The sequence below is a fragment of the Podarcis melisellensis genome (genome assembly GCF_964234715.1).
Source record: "Podarcis melisellensis genome assembly, chromosome: 16".
NCBI lineage: Eukaryota > Metazoa > Chordata > Lepidosauria > Squamata > Lacertidae > Podarcis > Podarcis melisellensis.
In genome coordinates, this window is record NC_138533.1 from 15,351,759 (window position 1) to 15,364,897 (window position 13,139).

Genomic DNA, 13,139 nt, shown 5'->3' on the forward strand with positions numbered 1-13,139 from the left:
ATAAAAACAGGGCTGCCATACTTAGGTGATGAATTGGTTAGACGGATTTGTTTTAAAAGGTTTCCCTGATTCATTGGGCAACAGGTTTGAAATGTTTTACATTGTTTTTAATACAGCTGCTCTGTGTACACCTACACCGTATTCAGATGGTTTGTGACACCTTAGAAAAGGGCTTCCCCCCCCCTGCCCCCACCCCCAGTTGTCTCCCACAGCCAAGATGCCTCTTCTTACAAAGCCACAACATTTCCCTTAGATTTGGAATGATGTGCCCATGTGATGTGTTGGGTGTACTTAATTTGAAACAAAGCATTCACTCTTTATCTTCAGAATTAATATTCATATAGAGATTTGTGCCTATTTAATTGATTAATGCAGCATTAATTAACATTCCTAAGAATTAATCAGCCAATATTTCTTTTAGTTAAAAGAGTGAGGTGCTGGGGTCTGTTTGGAAGCTGTTCCTGGGAAGCCAGATTCCCCAAGGCCACATGTGTGGAGGCTGGCTGATATTCACTAATTGATGCAAGAAAGGCAGTCTGCACATGCTCTATGTCACTGTAATGTTTGTATTCTGAATATGAGCCTTGACTTTGGGAAATAGGTTTTGTGTAGAAATGATTGGACATGAAGCACCATCTAGGCTCTGTGGCAGGAAACTGGAAACATCTAAAAATTTCTGGTGTAGACAGCCGCAAGTTAAGGTGGGGACAGGGATGGGGAAATGGGTGGTGTGAATTCCCCTGCCTGGCCAAGGGAAAGAACCTCTGCCAGTACTCAGCTGCTCCACTGGGAGCCAGTTGTTACTTAGGGTGACAGCCAGCTTGAATTGTGACCGTGTGTGCTCTGGGCGCCCATAACTCATCTCGAGCTCTTTATAACCACATAAGCACCCTTGCTCAGAAGGAACAGCCCACGATGAGTTATGGACTGATGAAAAAATGCTCCCAAAGAGGAAGCTCGTGCATATTATGCATAGGCAGGAGGGATGCATACAGCTGGACCAAAGTGGACCCCAGTTCCGAGGTTTCCGCTGAATGGCTTTTCTCTGAACAGGCCACTGAGCTTGTCTTGCATACGAAGTGTGTGCTTTCTTCGGCTCTCGCATTGCCAGGTTATTAAACTAGACTCTGAGAGGCGGGGGCATGTGGGGGACAAGTGCTCTTGAGATAATAGGGAAGGGATTTGGGCTGCAATCCGAAGCAAAGCCCATCAAAGTCAATGGGGCTGTACTTCTCTGTAGCCAGGCAAAGGACGGCACCTTTGGTACCTGAAACTGGAGAATGCGGTGGTAGAGTTTCTGTTTTGCATGAAGAAGGTCCCAGGCTTGATCCGTGTTGGCATCTGCAGGTAGGGTGGTAATTGTCCTCTGCCTGAAACTCTGGAGAGCCAGTGTCCATCAGGGCAGGCAGTACTGATCTAGAGGGATCAAATGTCTGGCTCAAGGCAGCTTCCTGTATTCCTGTGACTCCCTGGCATGTTAGGCTGTGTCTGGCAACTGTGAATGTGGGAAAGGGAGAGGTGTAGCTCACACACACAGCCCTCTGCCACCCTACCCTGCCTCACACACACACAAAAATCTTTCTACTCCACAGCCCAACTCCTACACAGGTTGCTTCTCGCCCTGCAGCTCTTCTGCTCCTTTCCAGAGAGGCGGCTGCAGAAGTGGATTAATTACCGCTCTGCTGCAAATGAAATTAAGCAGCCCTGATCGTTAGCTTATTGATGAGGCAAACGAGATTAGGCAGCGCGCTGTCAATCCGGGCTGCACCAGGAACTGGATTAAGGGAGCTCTGATTACTCAGAGCTGCAGCAAGCAAGCTGGTGAGAGTGGAGCAAGGAGGGCGAGAGGTGGGGGCCCCAAGCTGAAGCAGGGATACCTGAAAGCATCACAGAGGAGGGGGGAGGCAGTGGAGTGAGCCTTCTCGGGACCCTCTGGGGCAACATCCATCTTCCATCCCCTCCCCTGGTCTAGAATCGCCTGCAAGAATTGGCCCGTTTTGCACCAAATCCGGAAGCAGACCTCCAAGCCAAGCCAGGACAACAGAAATCTAGCAGGAAGATCGTGCGGGAAAGACAGTCTTTCCGCTGCTGCTACCATCCCATGGAGAGGTGGCCCTGTTTGCCAGCCACATCCTGCTTAGTCCTAAGCACCTGACAGCCAGCTGGTTGTAGGGTGTTTGGGAGCCAGCGTGCCAAAGCTGGTCTCTGTGGTAACCCACAGACAACTTGGCCGACCCCTGCAGAAAGCCGGGTTGAAGTCACTGCCCCCCCCAGCTCCATAAAGAGGAAGGAAATGAGTGGAGTGGGTGCCAAAGGAGTGAGGGGATTTGGCCCTACCAGATGGACCACTTCCCATGAAGGAAGCAGATGGGGCTCTCTGCGACTCAGAAAAGGCTTCTGCCACTGCGAAACACCCTCTGGAGGACTCTGGAGAAAAGCCACTCAGCCCAAGGGTGTTCTTGGTTCCTGATGGCGCCTCTCTGCTTGGGGAAGAGGCCACAGCTCTCTGGGAGAGCATATCCGGAAGGTTCCACGTTCAGCGTCTGGCACCTCCTGTGCAAAACAGGACCCTGCTCTCCCCAGTTAGTCACCATGGGACACCAGTAGTCTTTTTCCTCCCCTTGTGAATAGCAGTCAATAGGGGTGAAGGTATTGGAGGGATGTCTCCAATTGTGGCCATGGCAGATTGGTGGGGGAGGGCAAATGCTTTTTAAAAACCCTCCCAGCCACATGACCCCCCTGGCCCAGCATTCCCCACTCTCACACTACAAGAGCTCTATGGTTTTAAAAAGTAGTAGTCAGGAGCGCAAGGACAGGACTAAATCCGCTTGGCCCTGAGGCCTGGTTTCTTACTCTCTCTTGGCTGCCAAGCAGGATTAGGAGAAACCCAGGTCAAGATTTGTTGGTTGGTTTCTAATTGGGTTCTACCCTACCCTTCAGCGTGCAAAAATATTTCCAAGGTGGCTTACAGCATAAATTTCAAAACAAAAGCAAGGGAGATCAGATAGACAAAAGCATCCCACAGGAAGAGAATGGTCAGGGAATACTATGTTTTCCTACACTGTATTCCCTTATAGTCCACTTATATCATGCTAATACACTAAAACACACTCTCAGGCTTCCCAGTGACTGAGGTAGCAGCCAGCGTCTCCTCCAATATAAAATGAAAGCCTCTTCCCATTGGTGATGCAGTGACTTCGCTTCTGCTGCTTTTCTCCTTCCTTGGGCCAAATGATGGCCGCTTGGTCACTAAAGCATTCCTGTTTATTATTTTTCATGGATCATTTCGTGTTTTTTAAATTGTTTATAAATTACACAAGTTGACAATTTATTTCTTAACTTTTAAAAAATACATCCTGTGTTGCGTGTATCTTTGTAACTTCTTTATTTGGCACAAATACAAAAATAAATAAATAAAATTTTTAAGGAAGACTAGTGAAAAAATATAATAAAACATCAGAACTTGAACAATTTCCATTATAGATTCAATCTTGTGGAAATAAAGCAGTATTTCATTGTGCAAAAGAGACAGCAAATGTCTCTGGGGAGAGCATTCTGCAAATTGGGAACCCCACCGAGAAGTCTCTCTCCCAGACACCACCTGCCTCACTGTAGTTGGGTGGGGACCCCTCCAAAGATAACTAAAGTGGCAGGCAGGCTCCTCTCAAGAGATGGTTCACCACTGGGTTCCTGGGCTGGCAAAGCACCCACAACCCAATATTGCATTTTAGAATGCTCTAACTTGTTCCTTTTCGAACCTCAAACACTCCAACTGGGTAAACCAGATCAGACCTCCTATTTCCCACCACCAACAGGCCAAATGGGAAGACCTGTGCCACAGGGAACAGGCCACTGCTCCCCCTTCCTAGTAACACTGATTATTAACATGTCCATTGCAAACTCAACAGGAGTGAAAAGAGTTGGGTTTCTCTTTCTCAGCAGGGCTTGTCTGGCTGCTGTCAGTGGCACAGCCCTGTTAACTGTGGGAAAAACTGAGATAAGGCACAGGAGGTATGGCTGTCAGCTGCTATAGGCACAGTTCTTACTTTGCAGGCTTCATGTGTCTCGGGAGTCTTACCTTTTTAAAAATGGTGGGAGCCAGGCCAGGGGGCCAGAGATGTGCTCATCACCATAGATGCCTGGCTGCAACAAAGTCGCCTTGACCCCTGCTCCTTCCTCCCCACCCTCTGCTGGAATTTGCCCCTCTGACCTCCCAGCTAACCCCTGCTCTGACTCTGTTGTCCTTCTCTCCCCTCTGTTGCCTCCTCACAGGACCAGGGAACAGTTGGGGTCATTTTCAACGTTGGCACGGACGACATCACCATCGAGGAGAGCAATGCCATGGTGAACGACGGCAAGTACCACGTGGTGCGCTTCACCCGGAGCGGTGGCAACGCAACGCTGCAGGTGGACAATTGGCCTATCAATGAGCGATACCCCGCAGGTAGGGACTGGGAGGCAATGCCTGCCGTGCCCCTCATCCTGTCTCCCCCACACCATGGAGGTCGGAACCACCCTGGCCCTCTGAGCATTTCCACCAAGCAGTGAGGTGGGCGGATTTGGGGCGGATGGGCGGGATCCTTTTTGCCAGCTCCTGGTCAGCAAAGTCTTTGGCCATTTCCATTAGCATTTACCCGGGACCAGGAAGACCAAGAAGAAAAGAATGTCAGGGCTGGGGTTCTTACGAAGCTCCTGCCAGGTCAGGCTGTCTGTTCATCTGGTCCAGCAGTGTCTCCCCAGGAGCTGAAGCAGAGCACTCTCCCTTACATTACTTGTTGCTTGCTCTGTTTAATTGGATATGCTGCCGCAGTGGGACTTTTGTCTTCAGAGGGGGTTCCCTGCCACTGAGCTTTCCTTTGCCCAGGACTTGTTCAGAATTTGAACCCAGGGCCCCTCACACCTTAAGTAAAACTCTTTCCCCTGGACCAGCGAGCCCTAGATCCTCTCAGGACAAGTGGGGGTAGCCATTAACGGGGGTCGTGAGGAAACGTAGCCAGGAAAACGGGTGGGTCCCTGCAGGAGTGAAGAGGTGTGTGCCAGGAGGGGATAGATAGGGGTATTTGTCGCAAGTTTGCTTATTTTCAAAAGGCAAGCAGAAAAATCTAAACATCAGTTGAGCTCTGGAGCCCTTTCTCCACATGTGGAAGAAAAGGCTGGTGATGCCCAGTTTTCTGCCAGGGTCCAGCTGTCCTTGCCAGTCTGCCACATAGGCAGTCAGCCAGCTTCCTCTGGGCACAACTGAAGAGGGGTGGAGAGAGAGCTTGAGAAAATCAAGAAGGGGTTTCAGCGAAGAGCCAGGGTGGAAGTCCCCTAGCGCTTCTTCCTCCATCTTCTCTTTCACTGTTTGTAGCAGTCTAGGCCCCAGCCCAGCTGCCCTGTCTGGCTGTCAGTACAGCAGCCATTTTCTTTCATTTGTGCTGTCTCCTTTGTTCTGAAGCCTGGGAGGTGGGCCGCTCATTCGTATTTTTGCAGGTGGAAAACTGAGGCGGGGGGTTGGGTGAGAGAGCGATGTCAAATCCTAGTTGGACTAGGATTTGAAGCTGAATCCTAAGTCTATAATTTTCCCCCTTATTTGTTTTTTCAAAAAACCCATCCTTATACCCGCCCCCCTGGGCCCTTGACATTCTGTTAGCCGCTGGCATTTTTCTGCTATCAAATAATTTTTACAGCCCTTTTCAGCAAGAGAGAAGTGCTTTGAGCGTATCTCATTCTAATCTCCTTTATTCTTTGAAAAGGTTGGCAATTGCAGAAAAGGTCCGGGTCCTTTGCACACAATGTAGATGCCAGGAAATGAAAGAGGACACCGGAAAACAGAGGGGGGAGTCAGTAACAGAGGGAGGGCAGCAACATGGTGAAGACTAGAGGGGAGAGCGTGAGGGGCAGAGAGGGGAGCCCCAGCAGACCCCCACCTTCCCATGATGAGCCTCCTTTCTTGCCTGTCACAGCCACAGCAGCCCAGTGCTCTGCCTCCGAGGCTGGGAGGGGCAGCATGAGCAGACTGGATCTTGGAGCATGAGCAGAGATGCAGGCGGGTTCCGACCTCCATTGAGCCAGGGTGGGGGTGTCTCAAAGTGTGGGGTGGGGGCCTGGGAGACCAGGGGGAGCTGGGGTTTTCATGGCTGCATTTGTGCCTGGCAGTGCAACCAGCCTGGAAGGGCCTTCGTTCAGGATCCATTTCCTCCCATCGTTTGGTGGCTGAATCACACACAAGCGCGGCGGCTTCTCCCTTCCCGCCAGGAGCCAGCAGGAACCATAGAACAGCGGGGCGGGGGGAGTGAGGGGAGGGCGAAACCTAATCAAGGTCATTAGTGCCGCAGGCAGGCAAGGCAGGGAGAGCTCCTGCCCGCCTGGGATTTGCCAGCCACTTTGATCCAGCTCCCCTCCATTGCCCCCCCTCGACAAAGTGCCTCTCCCCAGCCTGTCGTCCCGCTGGCCTGATTGTGCAGTCTCTTTGATGCCCAGCGCTGCTGCAGAGAGTGGAGCGCAGCCTCTGCTAGCCAGGAGCTGCCGCCACAGCTCAGGCATGCACCAAACTGCACACCAGCCTTACGGAGGTAGAAGCTATGTTCTACTGAGTCTGGCCAAGGGTCCATCTAGCACCGTCTGGCAGCAGAATCTCGGGTTTCAGGTGGGAAAGCTTTCCCAACCACATCTGGAGATCCCGCTGGGGACTGAACCCGGGATCTTTTGCATGGAAAACAGATCCTCGACCACTGAGCCCCGGCCCTTCCTCCCCACTGTGCTGTGAATCCTCTGCCCGCTGCACAAGTAGCCATGAAGCTGTTACAGGTCTTGAGAAAGCAGCAAGGCACACACTTTGTGGGTATTTCCACTGTCCCCACACCTGTGCTTTGGCACCCATTGCAGGGAGCTCTGCAGCTCAGATGTTGCTGGCACCCACGCCTTTCTCAGGCTCCACAGGCACCCCGAGACAAGCTGCAGTTGGGCTTTCGGCAGATCATCATCCCTCACTGCTTTTTAGGGGCCTCCTTTCCATCTGGGGCCACTTCCTGCAATACCCCTTATTAAGCTGCTTTGGCTTCCCACCCTTGGGTGCTCAGGGCCACACTCTCCGGCATGGAGGTCACCTTTCGCCCGGTGCTAACTCAGCCGGGAGGCCACGCAATGCCACTGGACTGACTTCGCTGTTCCGCTGTGAAAACCTGGGAGCTGCTCTCATGCACTGTCGTATACATTCTGCAAGGGTGCATTTCAAAGTGGCCATCCTGCGTTTTTGAATCAAGCCCAGAAGACCGGCTTTTTCTGAAGAGGAAAGGACACATGAGGTTCTTGCTTTGCAAAACATTTATATCGTCGTTCAGGAATCCGAACCTGCGGGCATGAGAAGGCGTCATGCAAGTCAGCCCTCAGAAGTAGTAAGAGAGGTGGTGAAACTTTCAGAACTTTGAGCCTGGTGGAATTCTTTGTTCTGCCAGAGGATTGCAGCCTCCATGGGCCACTTTGGTTAGTCTGCAGACTTGGTGAGACCGAAGTGAAAGGTGCCAGCCCTCCCAAGAAGCACACCTTCATCCGCCTGCGCCAGTGGACACGCTGACTGACAACCTGGCTCTCTAGGCCATTAAGAAACCCAACGCAACAAGGAGCCTGACAGCTCTCTCTGCCGCTCACTCTGACCCAGCCAGAGAGACAACCCAAACCCCATCTTGGAAGCCCTTTATGGAGAAGGAAGGGTCCCTCCCTCTGCCTTCAGAGGCATGAAGGGATGCTGCAAATGGGGAGAAGCCCTGTTCTCTCTCTCCCCAGGACTTGCTCTCCACAGGCATGCCTTGTGTTACCTTGGAGGGTGCCAAGCAGCGGGCACAGGTCTCTTTTGCCGCCATTGTCTGGAAGAAAAGCAGGAGTGGCTGCTGCTAGGCATCCATGGGCTCTGGAGTGGGTGGGCTGTATGACTCTCCCTCCCCCAATTAAATATAGAAGTCCAGCTCTCCTTTTGGCACTTTTCCCCCATGTCCCTAATGCTTTACCATTCTAGTTTCTTGATGGCTTCAGAATGAAGAGTGTTGAAAAGGCAACCTGTTTTTAAAACAGTAAAGAACCTCAGCTGAAGATAATGTACCTGTTTAAAAAAATTAATAGCGCTTTACATACGGAGTGTTTGCTGTGGGGTCTTTTGGATTATCTAAAAAGAGAGGCTCCCAAACCTTTGAATTTCTGTTTGGATGTAGGGTGCAATAGGAGGAGGGAGGATCTGGGCCCATGTCTTGGGATGCAGAAACTGGAAAAGGAAGCCCAGGCTTTAATAACCAGCAGTTGAGTTACAGAATCCCCACTCAGGGACACAATCAGGATCAATCTCTGAGGTTTCCTTGGGGGAATCTTTTGCAGTTTTGTGAAAAACGAAGTAATAATCAAACCAGTGAATGAGGTTCAGCCTTCTGAGGGAGAAAAAAGTACTAAGTCTGTCATGGATGCCCTATTTGCTGTAAACAACATATTCAGTGGGCATTTCCATGTCTCTGATAAATCCTTTTCTTGGAAAATAAGCAAAGGGTCAGGTGGGAAAATTCATTTTTAAAAGCTGCAGGTTTTCTTTCTGTCTGTTTTGATCCAGGTGTGTGTATGTAACGTATAAACCATTATTTAAATTAACCTTGATTTCAAAAGATGAAGCAGGGTACTCTCCATGAATCAGGTTTCAACCTTCTGTTTCTTGTGAGAGTCTCCTAAAAACAAAATACACCCATCCACCTGGGAGTTGGCCTTCTCATCTTCATTAGGAAAAGTACACCTAACCTTCTGCAGGTGCTTCTTGATCCAGGAAAAGGGAGCAAGGACGCTTGGGCCCATGAGTTAAGGGGCAGCTGTCTGGAATGAGGGGCCCACCTCCACTCACAGAGGCTCCCCAGGTTTTTCAGGACCTTTGAAAACTCCAGGGCAACCTCCAAAAGGAGACCAGACAGTGTGGAGAGGACAAGGGATAGCTACATTCATTCCTGCTTACCCCTCAAAAAGGAACTCAGATACATATAAATATATATATAAAGCTGTTGTCCTCAAATATTGTCCCCATTTTACAGATGATAGAAACTGAGGCCCATGAGTTCATAACCAAACAGAGGGAGGATTAAGTGGAGGGCAGAACCTGCTAGCCACATTCCAGAAGTCCCCAGGGCGAGGGCACATATGTATGCCATTTTTTTCTTTATTTTATTGCCCCACATTTGCTGGAGGTGGCAGCAATATCTCCTTTTTCTTTGCCTGTTCCTCCTGGCTGCCTCTCTCCTCTTCAGCGGTTTGGCTTTTTCCTTCCTTCCTTGTACATAAAAGAAACCCACTTCGCCTGCGCTCTCCTAATGACAGACAGCTCATCCAATGCCGGGGATGGCTTTTAAGGCTCTCAGTCGATTAACTGCCTTGCCCTTAAACGATTGATTGGTTAATTAACCAATTAAAATAAATATTACTGTTATCAAAATCCAGGTGGTATTTTGAGACTCTTTTTAAACGAAGCTAATAATCCCTCTTGACAAAATACCACTGAGGCAATTCGCTTAAAAGCGTTGGGAGGAAAATCCTGTGGCACTCAGGAGCTCCAAAATCAAGCGATGGCACCAAATATTCCTGTTGATTCTGAGCTCCCTTTTCATGCAGAAGGTGCTGCACGCTAGTTAGAAATCTGAATTTCTGATCTGCGGTTTAACGTTTCTGTGAAATTCAGCCCCACTCGACAGCTGTAGAAGAGTGACCCGCGGGGCTCAATCCTGAACGCTGGTTTTTATGTCAGCCTCTGAGTACCTGCAGAGTGCATTTACCTTTTGAGTAACTACAACCAGTCTTCACACATCTGGCGTTAGAGCAGAGGAAAGCAGACGTCAGTCTTCTGGGATCTAATTTCCTTTTTAAATAGAACCAAAAGATCTACCAGCAGGAGCCTGGTGCAATGTAGTAACCCAGGGTAGGGAGAGCCAATTACTTTAAATTCAGAAACTGGGCAGGTCTTCATCCTAAGAATTTATTTTCAGCATCAGAACGGAGCTTACAGTCCCTTTTCACAAAAATCTGCTCCTGGATGCCGTCATTCCCCACTCCAAATTTTCATTTCAGCAGCGTAATTGGGGTGGGTGGGAGGAGAGCAGAAGCTTTTTCTGTTAAAACAGTCAGGAGCCCTTGTGTCTCTACTGCACATCAGAGATTTATTTGTTTATTTCATTTCATTTCTATCCCACCTTTTTCTCCCAAGGAGCTCAAGGTGTGGCATATATGGTTCTCCCCTTCCTTTATTCACCACAACAACCCTGTGAAGTAGGTTAAGCTGAAAATGAGTGGTGAGCTCAAGGTCACCCACTGAGCTTTGTGGCCAAGTTGGGATTTGAACCCTGCTCCCTCCCAGGTCCTTGCCTGACACTCTATCCCCTGCACCACCACTGGCTTTTAGATCTGCCCCCCCCACCCCACCCCCAGATTAGAGCACTGCCAACACACAGGGTCTGGCCCTGGCAATTGAATCCATTTCAAACCAGCTGCAGTGCTTAGTCTCAATGTGCCTTCTCTCCTTAAAACATCCAAGTGTCTGGGTGTCTGGGTGTTATTGTCCAGTTCCTCCATTCCCCTCCCCTTCTTCATGCCCGGTTCTGCAACTCACCATTTCTGCAGACCCCTCCTCAAGACCCAGCACCTTGACAGAGGTGGAGCTCCTGCTCCTGACATCCTAAGATCCAGCTGCTGTAGCAATCTGCCCCTGTTCAACGCTTTTGCTGGGATACCAGGGGTGGGGTGGGGGACACACGTTGCAAGCTGGCGCTTGGTCATTTACCTTCCATCTAGCAAACGTGCAGAATTATGCCATGCCAAGCATTTAAATAACCCACAATGCACTGAAGGGTCTTTGTTGCCTGGTCTGCAGCTTCGCTTTCACCAACACCACCCTTCCTTACAGTAGAGCCTCTTGCTGAAACAAAATGTGGTGTGTGTGGATTTTGTTGTTGTTGCTTTTCCCCCCTTCTGCTCTTCCCATGGGTATACAGTGGGAGGTGGCAAGGGGGCTTTGACGTGTGTTTAGCGCACAGTCCAGCTCACGGAGCGAGGGTTGTGCAGCAGGAATCCCTCCCAAGCCGGATCCTGATTAGAGACTCGGGTCACTTTCTGAGGATGGCGTATTTTTAATTAAAAGATGTTAATCGCCTCGTTAATACAGAAGCTAATGAGAGCATGAAAAGTCCCTGACCGCCTCTAATTAGGGGCTGAATTGCAGAATGGAATGAGGAGTAAAAATGGGGAGGGGCCACTGCCCCAGTGGAGCAGCACCCCCCCACACACACACACCCAGCAATTGCAAATCCACCCACTCCTTGGAAAACCAGCCTTGCATTCACAGAGGCTTAAAAATCCCCCATTCTGAAATGGTTCCAAGGAGTTTTGTTTGTTTACTAACACCCTTCAGTTATTTAGATTCTTCGGTGGTTTTACATCATAGAATTGTGGAGTTGGAAGGGACCCCAAGGGTCATCTACTTCAACCCCCTGCAAAGTGTGTTCGCATACACTTTGGATTACAAAATGAAGATGAGGAACAGGGTCAAATTCTCAGCCACTGGTACTAAATGGTGAGGGGGAGTTCTCACCTTGTCACATTTCACGACAGCGGGAATCCCCCTAAAGAACTTGAGGCTGGGACACGCTGTTTGCAGGTGGTGAACTGAGCATGCCATTTTTTATTGGGGGGGGGGGCTTGAGTCAAGCTCCCCAAATGGAGGGCACAGTTTTGGGGGGTGGATCTTTTCCCCTTTGCTTTTTCTTTTTCAAAATAATTTTTTTTAAAAAACACTTCTTAAAGTCTTAAAGTGTAAAAAAAACACTTCTTAAACTGCTTGAACAGTTCCTCCATTCTCGTACTGTTCCGCTTCAGCATCCCTGAAGTGAAACAAAAGGATCCCTCCCCATCCCGGAGCTTGTACATCTCGTCCTTTCCTCTGGGCATCCTCCTGGGCCCACCCAAAGGGCGCAGTCTGTTGTAGCCTCAGTGGGGAGCACTTTCTGCCATCTGGAAAACTGAGAGACAGAGGAGAACCAGTCTTGCTGGCCCCTTTTACCAAGGCCGAGACGTTGCAGAGCCAGCACCCGCCAGATGATCCTCTGCGAGAGTCGCCCTGCTCCCCGTTCCCACTGAATGTTGCCTGCCTCCACATGGCTGCCTTGACCCTGCTACCTTTGCCATGCTAGTTGATGGTTGATCAGTTTCCCACCTGGCGCTGAGAGATGCCACCTGCCTCCTTGCAACAGCCACTTTCCTCTGCATCTGTGCACAGTGACAAAAGGCTGGGTTGATGACACAGTTTAAGGAGAGGAGCCAGCCTCACTCCCCGGGCATCTGTGGCCCCTGACATCTGGAGACCAGCTGTGTTTATCACAGTGCTGCTGAGCGAAAGGTGCTCTGTGCATGCTCAGGCGTCCCCTGCATTATGATTGCATCCAGGTTCCAGATGCTGGAGAAGAGTTTCCTGCGCCCTGACTTGAGTGAGGACCAGGCCCTAAATCCATCCTTGTTTCTTGGACTTTCTCAGCCATATCGTCTCCATTTTTCTTCTTTGGGAAAGGAATCCTGTTGGCTGATGATGTTGCAGGTGACACTCATCACAATTGCCGCAGTTTGCTTCCAGCTTTTGGGGTGCCCCTGGTCCGCAGACTTAACGGTTGCCAGGCGCCAGAACACATGCCAAGCATCCAGTTCTTCCAGAAGCCGTCATCTCCTTTAGCACTCCTTTCCTCATACTCAGAGTAGTGCAAAGGCTCCCACCCCGGCAGGTAGGTCAGGCTAAGAGCCTTGCCTCTGCCATTCAGGTTGGGGCTTCATGTTCTCTTTCACAGAACTTGGACACTCTAGTTCCCAAATCCCCTTTGGTTTAGCAATGGTGACATGTAAGAGCCCTGCGGCTGGACTGGGCCAAAGGGGGCCTATTTAGCCCATCACTCTGTTTTCACAGTGGCCAAACAATCCTAAGTAGCTAGGAAGCTAGACTGCCTCTGGGGCTGGAGGTTGCACAAGAACTTCAGAAAAGTCTGCTAGATGAGGCCAAAGGGGGGCCATCTAGCTCTGAATCATGGGCCAACCAGGTGCCCCAAAGGGAAGCCCCTTTAAGCAAAAGGACTTGAGTGACAGAGCAGCAGAGCTCTCCCCACCTG

General features: G+C 50.2%; 1 protein-coding gene across 27 annotated transcripts in view; it reads left to right on the forward strand.

Annotated features, from left to right (window-relative positions):
* NRXN2 (neurexin 2) overlaps positions 1-13,139 on the forward strand; it is a 345,065-nt gene that overhangs the window by 288,429 nt on the left and 43,497 nt on the right. For all 27 annotated transcript variants that reach the window (XM_081892963.1, XM_081892967.1, XM_081892964.1 and 24 more), the window contains one exon: positions 4,273-4,444. In XM_081892963.1, the coding sequence (XP_081749089.1) occupies positions 4,273-4,444 (172 nt within the window). The remainder of the gene's footprint in view (positions 1-4,272; positions 4,445-13,139) is intronic.